The sequence below is a fragment of the Bombina bombina genome, chromosome 1 (genome assembly GCF_027579735.1).
Source record: "Bombina bombina isolate aBomBom1 chromosome 1, aBomBom1.pri, whole genome shotgun sequence".
Classification (NCBI taxonomy): domain Eukaryota; kingdom Metazoa; phylum Chordata; class Amphibia; order Anura; family Bombinatoridae; genus Bombina; species Bombina bombina.
In genome coordinates, this window is record NC_069499.1 from 1,440,006,792 (window position 1) to 1,440,026,963 (window position 20,172).

The 20,172-nt window shown below is 37.6% G+C and overlaps 1 protein-coding gene across 1 annotated transcript in view; it reads left to right on the top strand.

Annotated features, from left to right (window-relative positions):
* Nucleotides 1-20,172, top strand: part of LOC128643169 (receptor-interacting serine/threonine-protein kinase 3) — a 59,128-nt gene that overhangs the window by 13,342 nt on the left and 25,614 nt on the right. Inside the window, exons 2-3 of the mRNA XM_053696145.1 lie at nt 15,051-15,378; nt 16,945-17,087. Coding sequence (XP_053552120.1) covers nt 15,051-15,378; nt 16,945-17,087 — 471 coding nt within the window. The remainder of the gene's footprint in view (nt 1-15,050; nt 15,379-16,944; nt 17,088-20,172) is intronic.

Below are 20,172 nucleotides of genomic sequence, written 5' to 3' on the forward strand. Positions count from 1 at the left end.
CTCTAAGATCTTCAAAAATTGGGCCTTGAAGGGGCTTAATAAGGTTACACAGTTAGTAGATCCCGAGTCAAGGGTATGCAAATCCTTTGCCCAAATTCAACAGGAATTTCAGATAACAAATAGGGAGCTTTATGCATTTGTGCAGATTAGACATTATCTACAAGGAACAACAGCTCTTTTACCTGAAAAAAAAAGTACAAATCCCCCCCAACATTAAAACCCACACAACCAACCCTACTCTAAAACCCACCCAATCCCCCCTTAAAAAACCTAACACTAACCCCTTGAAGATCACCTTACCGGGAGAAGTCTTCACCCAACCGGGCAGAAGTGGTCCTCCAGACGGGCAGAAGTCTTTATCCAACCTGGCAGAAGTGGTCCTCCAGATGGGCAGAAGTCTTCATCCAAACGGCATCTTCTATCTTCATCCAGACGGCATCTTCTATCTTCATCAATCCGTTGCGGGTCCATCTTCAAGACATCCAACGCGGAGCATCCTCTTCTTCCGATGGCTACGACTGAATGAAGGTTCCTTTAAATGACGTCATCCAAGATGGCGTCCCTTCAATTCCCATAGAATTCTATCAGCCAATCGCAATTAAGGTAGAAAAAATCCTATTGGCTGATCCAATCAGCCAATAGGATTGAAATTCAATCCTATTGGCTGATCCAATCAGCCAATAGGATTGAGCTGGCATTCTATTGGCTGTTCCAATAGGATTTTTTCTACCTTAATTCCGACTGGCTGATAGAACTCTATCAGCCAATCGGAATTGAAGGGACGCCATCTTGGATGACGTCATTTAAAGTAACCTTCATTCCAGAAGAGCCGTCGGATGAAGAGGATGCTCCGCGTCCGATGTCTTGAAGACGGACCCGCTCCGCGCTGGATGGATGAAGATAGAAGATGCCGTCTGGATGAAAACTTCTGCCCGTCTGGAGGACCACTTCTGCCCGGTTGGATGAAGACTTCTGCCCGTCTGGAGGACCACTTCTGCCCGGTTGGGTGAAGACTTCTCCCGGTAAGGTGATCTTTAAGGGGTTAGTGTTAGGTTTTTTTAAGGGGGATTGGGTGGGTTTTAGAGTAGGGTTGGTTGTGTGGGTGGTGGGTTTTAATGTTGGGGGGGATTTGTACTTTTTTTCAGGTAAAAGAGCTGATTACTTTGGGGCAATGCCCCGCAAAAGGCCCTTTTAAGGGCTATTTGTAATTTAGTGTAGGGTAGGGCTTTTTTTATTTTGGGGGGGCTTTTTTATTTTGTTAGGGGGATTAGATTAGGTGTAATTAGTTTACACATCTTGTAATTTGTTTATTATATTCTGTAATTTAGTGTTTTGTTTTTTTGTACTTTAGATAATTTTATTTAATTGTATTTAATTGTATTTAATTTAGGGAAATAATTTAATTGTAGTGTAGTGTTAGGTGTAATTGTAACTTAGGTTAGGTTTTATTTTACAGGTACTTTTGTATTTATTTTAACTAGGTAGTTATTAAATAGTTAATAACTATTTAATAACTATTGTACCTAGTTAAAATAAATACTAACTTGCCTGTAAAATAAAAATAAACCCTAAGCTAGATACAATGTAACTATTATTTATATTGTAGCTAGCTTAGGGTTTATTTTATAGGTAAGTATTTAGTTTTAAATAGGAATAATTTAGTTAATTATAGTAATTTTATTTAGGATTTATTTAAATTATATTTAAGTTAGGGGGTGTTAGGATTAGATTTAGGTTTAGGGGTTAATAATAACTTTAATATAGTGGCAGCGACGTTGGGGGCGGCAGATTAGGGGTTAATAAATATAATGTCGGTGTCGGCGATGTTGGGGGAAGCAGATTAGGGGTTAATAAGTATAATGTAGGTGGCGGCGATGTCCGGAGCGACAGATTAGGGGTTAATCAATATAATGTAGGTGTCGGCAATGTCGGGCGGCAGATTAGTGGTTAATAAGTGTAATATTAGGGGTGTTTAGACTCGGGGTTCATGTTAGGGTGTTAGGTGTTGACATAAATGTATTTTCCCCATAGGAATCAATGGGGCTGCGTTAGGAGCTAAACGCTGCTTTTTTGCAGGTGTTAGTTTTTTTTTTCAGACGGCTCTCCTCGTTGATTCCTATGGGGAAGTCGTGCACGAGCACGTTCAGCCAGCTCACCGCTAACGTAAGCAGCGCTGGTATTAGAGTGAGATGTGGAGCAAAATTGTGCTCTACGCTCACTTTTTTGCGGTTAACGCTGGGTTTATAAAAACCTGTAATACCAGCGCTGTCTGTAAGTGAGCGGTGAGCATAAACTGCTCGTTAGCACCGCATAGCCTCTAACGCAAAAGTCATAATCTAGTGTGTTTTACATTTTTTGCACATATATATTATTGAACTTCTAAATGGGATTGTGCCTTTGTGAATATTTCAATATTGTAGGTGCAAGCACTTTAAAGTGCACTGTTGTGATCATGTTTGGACTTTGCGCTCACAAAGGCCCCAACTTGGAATACTTGCAATATTTTTGGGTTTATCAAGTGCCTTGAGGTATTGAATTTGAAAAGGACAACGGTCTTGAAAAGCTGTTGAAAAGTCTTTTTAAAATGGATTGTGATTACTGAGAACTTTTTGGCTCCATATTAAAAAAAGGGCTTTTCTCTGTTAGCAGAAAATGTGATTGTGGCAGCAGGAAATAGCCAAAATGTGCAATTGTGATTTAATTAAAATGAAAAGTGCCCTCAGGAGACAGATTGTGAACGACACCATATGGTATTAAAACATGAGCTTTAAGTACGGTGGGGGACTAGAGATAAAAAGAGACATACAATACCTTGTAGTTACAAGACTCTCTGTAGTCTTGCAATAAATTAACATCAGCCAAGAGTGCAAGATTTCCAAATCAATGCCTTGTTTGCTCCCACCAAACTCCTTGCGCCACTTGAATTTTTTATTTAAATTTTTTTTTTTTGAGGTGCTTATCCAGACTTAGGGCTCCCTGTACTAAACAGTCAGCGAGCTGGCCGCTAATATTTTTGCATCAAAACTCACGAACAAATACAAAATGGTATGTACAAAGTCGTCAACTATGTCCAAACCCGCATTTCTAAACTTGCGAGCATACTTGTCCGCCAATCCTCGATACTACTCTATTTTTCAATGCAAATAGACAGATTTGACAACCAACTCACAATAATACTAATGTACTATTAAAGCTATTTATCTGCACGCTACATATTTCGCTACCACCTTTTAGGTGGCGGGCAAGGTACAAAAAAATAGGAATGTCAACCTAGACGCCAGTCTAGACCTATACAAAAGGGTGTAAACTCATGAAGAAAATGTCACAAATCGATTAAGAAGAAGGAGATTTTGTGTCCCCCGTGTATTCCTTCCATGGGATGGTTTGCACAGCCTTTCAGGCTAAGATATCGTACAAAGAAACCAGCTTGATCGTGAATCAATATTACACTTGTATCGAGAGATAGAAGATTATTTGGAGCCGGTGACGGTGGGTTCACAGGCTATTCCTGGACTATTGAAACTATTAGCTGCATTGCATTTTTTGGCAACAGGGTCCTTTTAGGCGGTTTTGAGCGTCATTATTGGAATAAGACAATCAGCATTTTCATGTCACTTAAGTAAAGTCATCGAGGCTATGATGATTATTTTTTCTCGCTATGTTTGCTTGCCATCTACCCCAGAAAAATGGCAATATATAAAATCGAATTTCTATAAGATGACTAGGATGCCCAATGTCCTCGGGGCCATTGACTGTACCCATGTTGCAGTAAGACCACTTTGTGCACATGAGGTGGTTTATCGGAATAGAAAGCATTTCCATTCATTGAATGTTAAGATGGTCTGTGACCCCAATATGAAGATAATCAGTGTCCATTCAAACTACCTAGGCTTGTGTCATGATTCATATATCTTAAGGCAGACTGGATTATATTGAAAGTTCGAGGACGGAGATATGTCAGAAGGATGGCTTCTAGGTGAGCATAAGTGGCGTCAAATTTGTCTTTTTAAATTCACTTTAAAATTTTACGGTAACATTTTTATTTTATTTTTTCTAATCGAATACAATATAATAAAAAAATAAAAATGTAATTAATTTATGTAATATGCTTCCTTTTCCTATTATATTTTTGGGGAATATTTCACTTGGAAAGCTCATGAGCATCAAAGACCCAAGGTTGAAAAAGCCCGGGCGTACTCCGGGGGAAACGCGTTGAGCTCTTTACACTACCTAGAAAGGACCGGATGAAGCTGACCACTGTGATCCTAGCTGTGTGCAGTTCCCAGAAGTGGCGGTGAGACATACAAGCTAGCTGTGGGCTTTCCGTATACACACACACACATATACACACACACATATATATATATATATATATATATATAATATCTTAAGGATTCAGTCAAGCCAGCTCTAAGGACTACCTGATTTAGTAAAGTAATTGGGAAAACCTGAGACCACTAATGGTATGTGTCTAAGGGTGCTAAGGAGGAATCAAAAAGATAATCTAATCAAAGCAAAGAAAGAAAAAAATGAAGAAAAAGAAAAAATGAAGAAAAAGTAAGTAGGATTCCTTAGCCAGCACTACCCATATTGTTACAATGTAACTTAAACAGAGATGCCACAACTGAGGGATACCAAAACCACAGCCAAGACAAAGAATCAGAATGCACAATTGTAATACAAAATATATAAATTTATTAACTACCTTAGTCTACAACATATAAACATACCCTGTTACCATTAACTATATTAAAAGTACAAAACCATGGCCATGGTAGAGAGAAAAGATAAGACGTCTATAATATGAATATATATCTCATTAATAAGAATCATATCAATATCAATATAGAACCTATGTAAAACATAATTCCTCTGTTACAAAACAGACATAGGTCATTAGATAGATCTTATAACTCAGATTCATGGTTCCAAATAGCAAACATGCATGTCAAAAGCAGACGTCAGAATTTAGTGCAGTCCAGCAATGTTTAGCAGTTAGTACACATACACATTTCAGATGGAGCGACAAAAAAGCTCTTATGATTAGCCGTGAACTGCAGGTTAATGACTTTATATAGTGAGCAATTCATGCAAGTTAGTTGCAGTCATATATAGCAGTATAGAAAAGCGGAATTACAGTCCAATGATATAATCATGAGTAACGGGAAGACAATACGTCTAGCACCAATCTGTGCAAATTGTGTTGTTAATTCAGGGAAACTCCTACTGAGAGCTATACTCTCGAATAAGGGTCCCTTGTTAGATCTCACCACTTCCCAGATATGCTGTAATCCAATGTCTATTGCCAACGTGCTGTTTATAATCTCAGTCCTGCAAATGTTGTCTTCATACAACCTGAAATGCGGGCAGTTTGTAACACAGCAGATTCCATTCTTACTCGGGTGGTCCACCCCGAGTCATGTTAATTACGCAACACGTGTTTCGCCGCTAGGAACTTCCGGTGCGGCTTCTTCACGACATATCAGTGCTAGACTGCACTAAATTCTGACGTCTGCTTTTGACATGCATGTTTGCTATTTGGAACCATGAATCTGAGTTATAAGATCTATCTAATGACCTATGTCTGTTTTGTAACAGAGGAATTATGTTTTACATAGGTTCTATATTGATATTGATATGATTCTTATTAATGAGATATATATGCATATTATAGACGTCTTACCTTTTCTCTCTACCATGGCCATGGTTTTGTACTTTTAATATAGTTAAGGGTAACACGGTATGTTTATATGTTGTAGACTAAGGTAGTTAATAAATTTATATATTTTGTATTACGGTTGTGCATTCTGATTCTTTGTCTTGGGTGTGGTTTTGGTATCCCTCAGTTGTGGTATCTTTGTTTTAATTACATTGTAACGATATGGGTGATGCTGGCTAAGGAATCCTACTTACTTATTCTTTTTCTTCATTTTTTCTTTCTTTGCTTTGATTTTATATATATATATATATATATATATATATATATATATATATATATATATATATATACAGTATATATATATATATATATATATATATATATATATACATACATACACATACACAAGTATGTGCAATGATATATGTACAAATTCTAGCATTAATAATAAAAAAAAAAAATAGGACTTCTAGAAATACAAATACTGTACATATTAATTTATGTGAAAGTATCATATAACAAATCAATATAAAAATAACTTTTTATGAGATATTGTTTGTGCAGGTATAAATCAAGCTATTTCTTGGACATTAACAGATGAAAAATAAAAGATTAGCCTTAAAGAAATGTGCTTGTTCATGGACAGTAATGAAATGGTATAAAGTTGGGAAAAACACGAATAACCACAACATTGATAAAACCAGTCTGAAGCTCTTCACACCGTACTTGAAACGCGTGTTTTTGACAGCTTTTTTGATAAATAAAGAGATCGTATTCAGATCCGCGGCAGCGATGTCTAGCAAGCGTATTGACGCCGGCGAATGCAACATAGTTGACACTTTGATAAATAGGCCCCAATTAGTGCAATGTCTGACAAAAGCCACGGCGTGATCACAATGTTATCTATATGGCTCACATTAAATATGTCTCCCCTATATTGCAAAGCAAATAAAAAAAAGAAAGTGATAACGTGCTTCAAGGCCTGTAATGAGCCTTCCTTGGTTTAGCTTTCAAATAACAATACAAAGAAAACAAAGCAAAATTGTTGATAAAAGTACATTTGAACTTTTATTTAAATTGCACGCCCTATTTTAAACATTATTTTTTTTTTTCAGACTTGACAGTTCAATCAATAAAGTCAATAAAGACGCTTTTCAACTTTTTTTTTTATAATTTCGAAAAGAGCAACTTCATTTGTATAATATAGATAACATACTGGTAACAAAACAGTATTTATTTCTAATGTTGCACACAAAATTATAAAATGTAAAACAATATTTATTTATTTATTATTATTTTTATTTTTTTTAAAAAGGGTAGATCCAGGGGTGGACTGAGACCAATCAGGGCCCCCGGACATAAATTAGGGAAGGGCCCCCACTGTCTCACACTGATCTAAATGTATGCAAATAATCATTGTATCCTCCCTGTCCTGCCCCCACCAGGCACCCCCAACCTCCAGGGCCAGTACTCCCAGTGTCAAGGACCATAGACAGGGCCCTCAACCTCCAGGGCCAGACCCCACACTCCATGGCCCTCACAGCCACAGACCCCCAACAGGACCCCCTCACTCTAGGCCCCCCCAATGCAACAATCCCCACATCCTGGCACAAGGCCACCATTCAGTGGCCAGGCCCCTCACTAAACCCACACTTAATTGCTTAGTTACTGATAGGACAGCTGTCAACTCCATCTTGAGCAGCACACCGGTAGCTATGGATATGCAATTTGTGCCCACCCCCACACATGCTGGGCCCTAGGTCCAGGTCCTATTTGCCCGGCTGAACAGTCTGCCCCTGGGTAGATCAAAGTTAATTAAATTAGATAATAAATTATTTTAATATAACAGTGTTTGTTAGGAACAACTGAGGAATGGCTACCAAGGGTATTATCTATATTTTTAAACATATATATAAAAATTCTATTGTAAATCGAAACAGTAAAATTGACAATAAGTAAAACATAATACACTACTGTATGCAGGAACAATACAGTAGATAATATAGTTACAACTTCTTGAAGATATTGGTGTCATACTTTTATACAAGAGATAAATAGAGAACAAAGCTTATTATAGAATAAAAGTGAACTTAAAAGTCGCCTTCATGTATATGTATTTAATAAATCAATCACTATGCAAACTTATTAATATTGCGTCATTTATTAGATGCATAGAAGTAAATGAGGCCTTTGTGCAACGTAACATACGTATGCCTCAAATTTATTTATTTTTTTACAATAATGTAAATTATCATCAATAATATTTGATAAATTCAACAATCAATTTTTTATATTAATTTTGGTTCAATTGGTAAGTTATACATTTACCTCTAGACGCTGAACAAGCTTCTGTTCGTAGTTGTTTAAGTCTGCAACATATGCTGTTCTACCTCCGGTAGCACGTACAGAATTTTTTTCTTTGGCCAATTTATCTTTTGCAAAACGTTTGATGTCATTACAACGTTTTTTGATCTGTTTAACATTTTTTTTTCCGCTACCCTGGGCACTAACTGCTTCGCTTATTTGTTGCCAGATCATCTTTATTCTTGCAAAATTGGCCTCTCTAACACAACATCCGATGATCCGAATAAGTAGTCGTATGATTCGATAATTATATCTATCAAAACAACGTTTTGTTGATGCGAAAAGTGTGGATTCTTTGATTTTGAAGTCTGGGACTCAGATCCAGATGAAGCCATATCGAAATTATAATTTAAATTTTACAAAAAGAACGCAGGGAATGAAATGTTCCAAAAATGTTGAACAATATAAGGTTTTTTACAAATGTTGCCCTTTTATAGTTGCTGATTTATATTCCCTTGACTACTATGATGTTGGTGACACCTTGCAGGTCACATGTTAATAATTGTCCATTCAATTCTACAGACATTTTAGTACATTAGATTAGTCGCCGCGAGTGAGGCGTCAAATTTATCAATCATCTGCCACTCGCGGCGGACTAGACGTGACTATTTCAGAGCATTTTTTTTTAGCACATAGTGACAGCGGACATCATTTTGCTCGCTGCGAGTTAAAGCGAGTTTATCCACGTCTACAATGTCGGATTAATTGACTGCTTAGTACATGGTGCCCTTAATGTTGCTAACTTGAATTATTTTGTAGTGTCTTATCTTTTCTGCTGAGGCCAGCTAGTGATGGTTACACAGCAGGGTTAGGCTTGTGAAATCTGTAGTGTACACTTTTGTTTCTCAGAATTAAAAAATATATAATTTTACTGTTAAATTCACAGGAAGCGGGCAGACATAATGAAACTATTTTGAAATTTTTTTAATTCATAAAATTACTGTTCACTTATTTTGCATTGTGTTAATTCATAAAAATAACCTATTAAAATTTCTGCTTTTAAAAACATTATTACTTTACAGCATTTTTTTACACCTGCACAGTACTGTGTGTGTGTGTATATATATATATATATATATATATATATATATATATATATATATATATATATACACACACACACACACACAGTACTGTGCAGGTGTAAAAAAAAAATGCTGTAAAGTAAGAATGTTTTTAAAAGGGCCAGACCCCACACTCCATGGCCCTCACAGCCACAGACCTCCAACAGGACACCCTCACTCTAGGCCCCCCCAATGCAACAATTCCCACATCCTGGCACAAGACCCCCATTCAGTGATCAAATATATATATATATATATATATATATATATATATATATATATATATTTATGTATATTAACACAAGTAGTCACAAAAACCCAATATTGCGCGCCAATATATTGCACCACTCGGAATCTAGCCCACAGTGTGTCATTAATCCTAAGAAGTTTTGTCATTGATGTCTTAACAGTGTAATGCAATTTTGCAAGAAAAGAGATTGGAAATCTTGCTATGTGTGCATGTTTGAGTCACACAAGATAAGGAAACAAATGGCGTAGTCTGTACAGAATCTGTTGAGCTTGCTAAAAAAAATACACAAAAAAACATTATGAACATTCAAATAAACTTCTGCTTTTTAGTGTGAGAAACCATTTAGTTCTGTACATTTCTTCTTGCAATTGTCTTTCAAAAAGTGATTCAGGGATATTTTTATAGAAAGCTGAATCACTTTACTCCTAAACAGGAAGTGTATGTTCCTTATTTTTGCCTGATGCACACTGTAACCGGGAGAAGGGAAATCTTGTATGAAACACTCTTGTAAAAAATGTATGTATGTATGTTTTTTAGAAAAGTTGACAAATTAATAAGCACAAGTGATAGTTAAAATATTTTATAATCTTAAAAAAAATGTAAACACTCACAAATTTGTAGAAGAAAAAAAACCATAGAAAAAGTGCAGATCAGTACACATACACACACACACATATAAAACTACTACATGCAAGCAACCCTATAAATACAATATGTTGTAATACTACTATTCTCTCCACCTCTTCCAAGGAAACTTGTTTAAGGTATATTGAGGATATTAAAAAAAAATTGCTGAAGCCCAAAGTTCCACTCTCTGCAAGTCTGCTAGCTCCAATAGTTACACTCTCTGCAAGATTGCTAGCTCCAATAGGTACACTCTCTGCAAGTCTGCTAGCTCCAATAGTTACACTCTCTGCAAGACTGCTAGCTCCAATAGATACCCTCTCTGCAAGACTGCTAGCTCCAATAGTTTCACTCTCTGCAAGTCTGCTAGCTCCAATAGTTCCACTCTCTGCAACTCTGCTAGTTCTGAAAAGTTCCACTCTCTGCAAGTCTGCTAGCTCCGAAAGTTCCACTCTCTGCAAGTCTGCTAGCTCTAAAAGTTCCACTCTCTGCAAGTCTGCTAAGCTCAGAAAGCTCCACTCTCTGCAAGTCTGCTAGCTCAGAAAGTTCCACTCTCTGCAAGGCTGCTAGCTTAGAAGTTCCACTCTCTGCAAGTCTGCTAGTTTCAAAAATCCCACTCTCTGCAAGCCTGCTAGCTCCAAAATATCCACCCTATACAAGTCTGCTAGCTCTGAAGGTTCCACTATCTGCAAGTTGGCTAGCTCAGAAAGTTCCACTCTCTGCAAGTCTGCTAGCTTACAAAGCTCCACTCTCTGCAAGTCTGCTAGCTCAGAAAGTTCCACTCTCTGCAAGTCTGCTAGCTCAGAAAGTTCCACTCTCTGCAAGTCTGCTAGCTCCAAAAGTTCCACTCTCTGCAAGTCTGCTAGCTACAAAAGCTCCACTCTCTGCAAGTCTGCTAGCTCAGAAAGTTCCACTCTCTGCAAGTCTGCTAGCTCCAAAAGTTCCACTCTCTGCAAGTCTGCTAGCTCCAAAAGTTACACTCTTTGCAAGTCTGCTAGCTCCAAAATTTCCACTCTCTGCAAGTCTGCTAGCTCCGAAAGTTCCACTCTCTGCAAGTCTGCTAGCTCAGAAAGCTCCACACTCTGCAAGTCTGCTAGCTCCGAAAGTTCCACTCTCTGCAAGTCTGCTAGCTCAGAAAGTTCCACTCTCTGCAAGTCTGCTAGCTCCAAAAGTTCCACTCTCTGCAAGTCTGCTAGCTCCAAAAGTTCCACTCTCCCCAAGTCTGCTAGCTCCAAAAGTTCCACTCTCTGCAAGTCTGCTAGCACCAAAAGTTCCACTCTCTGCAAGTCTCCTAGCACCAAAAGTTCCACTCTCTGCAGTATGCTAGCTGAGAAAGTTACACTTTCTGCAAGTCTGCTAGCTCAGAAAGTTCCACTCTCTGCAAGTCTGCTAGCTCTAAAAGTTCCACTATCTGTAAGTCTGCTAGCTCCAAATGTTCCACTCTCTACAAGTCTGCTAGCTCCGAAAATTCCACTCTCTACAATTCTGCTAGCTCAGAAAGTTCCACTCTCTGCAAGTCTGCTAGCTCCAAAAGTTCCACTCTCTGCAAGTCTGCTAGCTCAGAAAGTTCCACAATCTTCATGACTGCTGGATCCCAAAGTTCTACTCTCTGCACTCTAAAAAGTAGATTTAGCCAGTCCCCCTCCAACCAACCAGGATAGATTTCATAAAAAATAATAATCTTACACTCATATTTTAAAGGAGACATTAAAAACTAAAATAAAAAACTACTCTAGGCACTTATTTTTATTGTACAGTAATTGATTGTCTATAGATAATATTTAACTCAAACAAAGGGGTTAAATCCTTAGTTAAAATGATGGTAAATTCACAAAAATTGAGCTAACCAGATGTTGCATATGTATATGTGTGTTAAGATCAGGATTGTTAGTGTATTGCCTCTCCATTTCTGGAGTTAAACACATAGGTATAGGCAGAAAATAGTGCAAAGGAAACTATAATGCAGTAGGACATATTCTCTGTGCATCTTTATGTCCCTTTAAATACAATTTTAGGGCTATGGAAGAATGTGTGGAGCAGTGATCAGGGGACACTAGGAATTAATTTGGCTCCCTAGATACCATGTAGACAATAGGTCACAAGACTCATCCTATGAGGAGCCCATAGACTTAGACTTTCCCCCACAAGAAAAAAAATCTACTGCACAGAATTAGAAAACCCAGATTGAATAAATAATGAAATATATAGCAAAGTTCTATTACTATGTTTAAATTAAGCATTTTATATTACATTATCAAGGTGTTTTAAGGACCCTTTACTAGCCAGATTGGATCCCTAAGAGTTAAAGGGACAATGCACTGCAAATTCTGTTTCAGTTTAATGCTGCTATACCAGCTTCAGTATTACATTTATGGGAAATTACACATGTATATTTATTTTTGTATTTGAAATAGATTGTTTTGCTCATATAAGTCATCAGCCATTATTCTCAATGATATGCCCATATCAGTGGGCTAAGCCTGATGAAAGAGCATACCTGCTCATATCGCCTCTCCCTATTCCTTATTAGTTACAGTAGGTATTCAAATGTTAATTAAGAGTGGAGGGTTCATTGAGCGAAACCAGCTATTTTATATGCAACAATCTCTCTCCTACTCCCCAATGGAAGATTGATAATTGCTGCCGCTTCCTATAGATAATACTGCAGTAATCATACTTTCAGTGTAGGTGCAAAATCAGCTATTTTAAATGACAAATTGTAAACAGTATATTCCAGCAGCTAAAACGGATCACCAGAAACACATCAAAGGGATAGGAAAGGCTAAATAAAATTTGTGCCTGCAAACATTTGTTTCTTTTGATTGGCTGCCTATATGTGTTTAGCTAGCTGCCAGCAATGCAATGCTGTTCCTTCAGCAAAGAATAACAAGAGAATGAAGCAAAGCTGATAATAGACGTAAATAGGAAAGTTGTTTAAAATTGTATGTTCTATCCAAATCATGTAAGACAATTTTAGGGTTTCCTGTCCCTGTAACAGAGACAAATTTACAGTACAATGTCCCTTTAAGGCAATTACCTTTACTTTGTAGTGGAACAGAGCTAGTTTGGATGCTTTACTGACCATCTGAAGTGCCACAGGTCTTCCAGGTTCTTTTCCAAGCGTAGCCAACAATGTTTTTCATCAATCTGAGGTCAGAGTGAGATTAGGTTAGGTAATGATAGTTTATTATTCTCTAGTTTTTAAAGTTCAAGGATATGCATTAAAGCAATACAAGTTCTTTATAATATTAATTATTAATATGGCCAGATTCAATGCTCCTCCTGGTTCTTACCTCCTGTTAAATTCTAGAAAATTGATAAAAAATCTTGCACTTGTTTTAGGCAGATCATTTTTGAACATTGGACAATATTGTTAGTGGGGTTTTTTCAATGATCACAATCACAAACTACCTCTGTTGATAAAGGGATAGTTTAGTCAAAATTAAACTTTCATGATTCAGATAGAGCAACTATTTTAGGCAACATTCTAAATGACTCCTATTATCAATTTTTCTGTGTTCTCTTGGTATCTTAATTTAAAAAGCATAAGAGCAGGCCCATTTTTAATTCAGTGCCTGTGTAGTGCTTGCTGATTGGTGTCTAAATATAGCCACCAATCAGCAAGCGCTACCCAGGTGCTTAAAAAAAAAAAACGGGCCGGCTAATAAGCTTCAATTCAAATAAAGATACCAAGAGAACGAAGAAAAATTGACAATAGGAGTAAATTAGAAAGTTTCTTAAAATTGCATGCTTTATATGAATCATGAAAGTTTAAATTTTACTAGAATATCCCTTTAATACCCCATCAACTATGAAATCATTTTCCTTAGTAATCTCCCGATTTAAAAATCAGAAAACTAAGAGCTAGATTGCAAGTGGAGAGCTAAATTATCTCGCACCCGCAAACTGAAGCACGCTCTCTTGAGTGCAATGCGAATGTGAGCTCACATTCGCATTGCTCGCTAACACTTTGTAATACCAGAGCACATTAGCATGTGTTGGTATTACACAGTGGAGTGCAAATATCGCTTTCACTAAAGCGATATTTTGCGCTCAAGTTATAATCTGGCCCTAAATTAGTAGAATTAAAGAGATATGAAACCCATTTTTTTCTTTCATGATTCACATAGAGCATGCAATTTTAAACAACTTTCTAAATGTTTCAGTTAAATAATTTGCATTGTTTTTTTGGTATCCTTTGTTGAAAAGCATACCTAGGTAGCTCAGAAGCAGCAAAGAACTACATGTCTCTTCTTATTGGCTTGCATGAAGCAACTTTCCAATTTACTTCTATTATCTAATTTACCTAGTTCTCTTGGTATCCTTAGTTGAAAACCATACCTAGGTAGGCTCAGGAGCTTGGAGCTAGCTGCTTATTGCTGGCTACTCATATATACCTCTTGTCATTGGTTTACCCATGTGTTCAGCTAGTTCCCAGTAGTGCATTGCTTCACCTTCAATAAAGGATACCAAGAGAATGAAGCAAATTTGATAAGAGTAAAGTAAATTGGAAGGTTGTTTAAAATGACATGCTCTATCTAAATCAAGAACGAAAAATGTGGGGTTTCATGTCCCTTTAATGATCAAGTATTTGAATTGTGATCAGCCAAACCGGACTGACTGGCACAGGTTAAAGGGACAGTCTACACCAAAATTGTTATTGTTTAAAAAGACAGATAGCATCTTTATTACCCATTCCCCCAGCTTTGCACAAACAACATTGTTATATTAATTTACATTTAAACCTCTACATTTCTGCCTGTTTCAAAGCTAAATATTCTAACGCCGTTTCGGCTTTTGCTTGAGCACAAATTACAGTATAACTTTTAAAGTACAATATAAGACAAAGGAAATATTAGACAATTTGGAAAACTTCCATAATACACATTAAGAAATAAGGAGAAATCCAGGGGCTTAAAAAACATGTTTTAGCCCATGGAGGATGTTTTTTCTTCTTCATGTTTTAAAATGTTTTTATTAATGAATTTACTGATTGACATGTTCCATTCTAAGTGTAAAATTTATTCCTTAGGCACTTACAAAAAAATTCTGATTAATGATTTTTTTTTTTTTTAATTTGATTTTCCAGTTCAAATCTTAGAAGATTGATGAACAATCTAAAGAAGGAAGGAGACGTGATGCATAAAGCAAACTACATTTATATCCTTCGTATCCTTGGAATGTACGAGACTCAAGAGGGAAACTTTAAAGAGTGTGGTCTAGTTATAGAGTACATGCCCTATGGCTCTTTACGATCCCTGTTTGACAACATCTGTGAAGTTCCATGGGCACTAACATTTCAAATTCTTCACCAAGTCTGCCTGGGTATGAATTATCTCCACAGCCTTTATCCACCAATTATTCATCGAGACCTAAAACCTGCTAACGTTCTATTAAACAAGCACTTAGATATTCAGGTGAGTTACGGGAGAATACATTTTGCACAAAATAGAAAACACATGCTTTTGTTGGAGTTCTCCATGGAATCACATTAAACTCAAAATGACCGCCCTCCCATAACATGTTGAATAAGGCATAGCATGTTTAAATTATATGGAAAATATATATAATGTTATAGTAGACAATCTATACATAGGCATGTGCTTATGTGTTCATTATCTGAGTATAGATACTCATCAGAAATATACAATGCAACATGTTCATTATTTTTGTATACATATTCCATCATTATACAGCACATTATATTCATCAGGGTATACATAAACATCATATTTATACAGAGCAGTGTGCTCATCAGGGTATATTGTATATTAGGCTACATCATTATACAGCTCTTTGTGCTTACTGCCAGTGTATAAATAGTATCATAACATACAGCATGCTCATTATTAGTGTGTGTGTGTATATATACTGTATATATATATATATATATATATATATATATATATATATATATATATATATACACACACACACAGATAAATAATAAAATAATTATACAAAGAAGCATGTATATAGTTATTATTGCTTATTACTGAGTTTTTGTACCAGTACCCTCTGTTAAGCAGATCCACTGCTGAGTTGGATACAAAAGGTTAGGAAAAAGAAGGCTCAACAGACATTGGAATCTGATCACTTAAACATATAAAAGTGAAGACATTCTTTGGGGTTTAAGGACCCAATAAATAGTAATTTGAAGTTCAAATTTGAACTTCATCCCCAAAGGTTGCATGCAAGCACAGCTACAAAATGACTACACATAGGCCCCTATTTTAGAAGGTCTGGCGGACCTGATCCGACAGTGCGGATCAGGTCCGCCAGACCTCGCTGAATACGGAGAGCAATACGCTTGCTGTATTCAGCATTGCACCAGCAGCTCACAAGAGCTGCTGGTGCAACGCCGCCCCCTGCAGACTCGCGGCCAATGGGCCGCCAGCAGGGGGGTGTCAATCAACCCGATCGTACTCGATCGGGTTGATTTCCGGCAATGTCTGTCCGCCTGCTCAGAGCAGGCGGCCAGGTTATGGAGCAGCGGTTTTTATGACCGCTGCTTCATAGATAGGCCCCTCAGTATCCAGTAACTCTTAATTTAAAAGGACACAAAACCCAACATTTCCCCTTCATGATTCAGATAGAACATACAATTTTAAACATCTTTACAATTCTATTATCTAATTTGCTTTTGTTCTTTGGTATCCTTTGTTGAAAAGCATACCTAGGTAGGCTCAAGAGCTGGGAGCTAGCTGCTGATTGGTGGTTGCACATATATGCCCCTTGTCATTGGCTCACTGATGTGTTCAGCTGGCTCCTAGTAGTTCATGGCTGCTCCTTTAGCAAAGGATACCAATAGAATCAAAGCCCAGGAATTTTCAGTTTTTGTACGTTTGCTATCTGAAGTACTCTAAAGCAGCTAAAAACAAGCCCAACAGATATAAACATATATCTGTGTACATACACATTAGACACTACAGCAATATGCTTACATGGCCCAATAATGAGTTGTTTGCTTTTTGTTTTTAAAGATCACAGACTTTGGATTGTCAAAGATTATTGGAGCTACTTCCACTGCTGTGCAGCCATGTTTTGCAGGTACCTTGTCATACATGGCCCCTGAGGCTCTCACTGACCTCAACTACAAGCCAACAAAAGCCTATGATGTGTACAGGTGAGGAGGAAGCTGTAGAAATTTTTTAACACAAAGGTCCCAATTGTCTAATATTTGCTGTATGGGTTGTGGAAAACTTAGTCAACACTTTCAGGGGCTGCCTTTAGAGGATACTTGTCCCTACAAGGTGCCTCCTATAGTCTACAGAAGGGCTTCTTAAACTTTTTCCACTTGCAACCCCTTTTCGCACGATACATTTTTACTTGACCCCGGGTATTTAGAATAGGTATAAAATCAAACATTTACTGATAATAAATCATACTCATACTCGCCCCTTCATGCTCATACTACCCTATTCCACGCTCATTTCCCTGCCCCTTCCATACTCCCCCCTTTCATGCTCACTCCCCTACCCCTTCATATTCATACCCCCTTCACACTCACACTTCCCCCTTCAATGCTCATACTCCCCCCTTCAATGCTCACACTCCCCCTTCCATGGTCACTGCCCCTTCCATGCTCATACTCCCCCTTCCATGGTCACTGCCCCTTCCATGCTCATACTCCCCCTTCCATGCTCATACTCCCCCTTCCATGCTCACTGTCCCTTCCATGCTCCCCCTTCACACTCACACTCCCCCCTTCAATGCTCATACTCCCCCTTGCATGCTCATACTCCCCCTTCCATGCTCATACTCCCCCTTCCATGCTCATACTCCCCCTTCCATGCTCATACTCCCCCTTCCATGCTCACTGCCCCTTCCATGCTCATACTCCCCCTTCCATGCTCATACTCCCACTTCCATGTTCACTGCCCCTTCCATGCTCCCCCTTCACACTCACACTCCCACCTTCAATGCTCATACTCCCCCATTCAATGTTAACACTCCCCCTTCCATGCTCATACTCCCCCTTCCATGCTCATACTCCCCCTTCCATGCTCACTGCCCCTTCCATGCTCCCCCTTCACACTCACACTCCCCTCTTCAATACTCATACTCCCCCATTCAATGTTAACACTCCCCCTTCCATGCTCATACTCCCCCATGCATGCTCATACTCCCCCTTCCATGCTCACTGCCCCTTCCATGCTCCCCTTCATATTCCCTTCCATACTCATACTCCATCCTGCTTTCATTGTATACTATCTTGCCTCTATTTCTGTACGCATTTGATTTTCTATTAGTATAATAATAATGTTTTGCGCATTTTGAGAGACTCTCGTCTTCTTTTCAGTTTGCAAGATAAAACAGCAAGATTTGCATCTGCAGTGTAGTTTTATTTCTACTGTGTACAATTGATTTTTTACCCCCCTTTGGAATTTCAATATAATCATTATTTTTCCATAAAACACACTTTTTGTAGAATTTTAAAATACAGTTTTTACTTTATCATTTATTTGAATACTTATTTTTTTTCAATTGATTTTTACATTATGATTTTGGGGAGCCCTATTGAAATGTATGCATCTCCTTCACATACCTAAAAGTAGGGAACAAACCTTGGCGAAATATACTCTCAAGATAAAAAGTACTTTGAGAACTCCACCAGGGACAATTTAAAAAACAGTTTCCAATTTACTTCTATTATCAAATTTGCTTTGTTCTCTTGTTATTTTATTGTTGAAGAGATATCTGGATAGGTAGCGTGTTGCCTTCAAGTGCTCTTGCTAATGTCTAACAATTTTGCAAGACTGCTACCATATAGTGCTGCAGACACGTGCACACTAATGCACTTACCTCCCTGCTTTTCAACAAAGGATAACAAGAAAACAAATCATGAAAGAAAAATGTTGTGTTTTATGTCCCTTTAATATTATAGGTGACATTTCATAGAGAATCTTGCAAGCACAGGTACCTTTAGATAATCTGCGTCTAAGTGTTACCTGAGCAGATTTTTCTAACATCTTAATCAAATAATTGAGATATAGAGAGCAAAAATTAAAAAGTGTGTGTGTGTGTGTGTGTATGTATATATATATATATATATATGCCAGTACCCAATAATATATATATATATATATATATATATATATATATTATTTAGTAAAAGTAACATTGTTCTCCCCCTCCCCACCTCCCCCTTCTAAGTGATCATTATACAGGCCCACCTGTCTCCTACACCACCAAAGGCACCACCATGATCTGTTTTATATGGTAACAGAAGCACTGTAAACACTCTCTTACAATATGAAAGCAGATGCCTTTTCCCTCTGGCTGCATTCATAGCTGTTCGAGCTGACAGAGTGGACCACAGCATGAGGGAGAAGGTTAGACGTAGCTACTACGTCAATAGGTACGCTTAGCAAAGTACCCTGTGCTGTAGTAGCTACATCCAAATGGCTTAAGGGGTTAACATAGAGATACATACATATACATGTCTAAAAATATGTATATGTATGTCTAAATATGAATATAAAGCAAATCCTATATAATAAAAGGCCAGGTATGTTTGTCCAAAGCTGTCATGAGCAGTAGAGACTGCGTGAGGACAAACATACCTAGCCGCTTGTGAGGATCAGACAGCAGAGAGGGTGGGCCAGAGCAGGTGTGATGGGGGGCGTGGCCGTACGGAAGCGGGTGTGAAGGGGCGTGGCCAATGGGGGCATGGCCGACGGGAGAGCAGGCGTGGCTGGGGTGTGGCCGACATGAGTAGGCGTGGAACCGCGGCACTACAGAAAAAAGCCCAGGTACACAGGCTTTAGGACTAGCAATAAAGCGAGTCACACTATTTTTTTTTGTTTCCCAGTGCATATAGAAGTTATATTTACATTACACTCTAATCCATTAAGTGAGCAATAGCATTATGTGTAAAAAAAAAAAATGTATATACCTTAACCCTTTAAGGACACAGCTTTCAGTTTGCTCAATTGTTTTATGACGGAAAAATTCTGTCATATGTCCTTAAGAGGTTAATTAAAAAAATACTTTATTGCTAGAAAATGCCAACCATCATGTGAGCCTTGCTGATAATGTGTGTGTGTGTATCTCCCTGTATATATGTATATATATATATATATTTTATATATATATATATATATATATATATATATATATATATATATAAATAAATAAAAGAAAGAGGGTTTACACAGCGCTTTCGGATAAGAGAAACAGCATATGATAAAATGTAACCACCTAAAAAA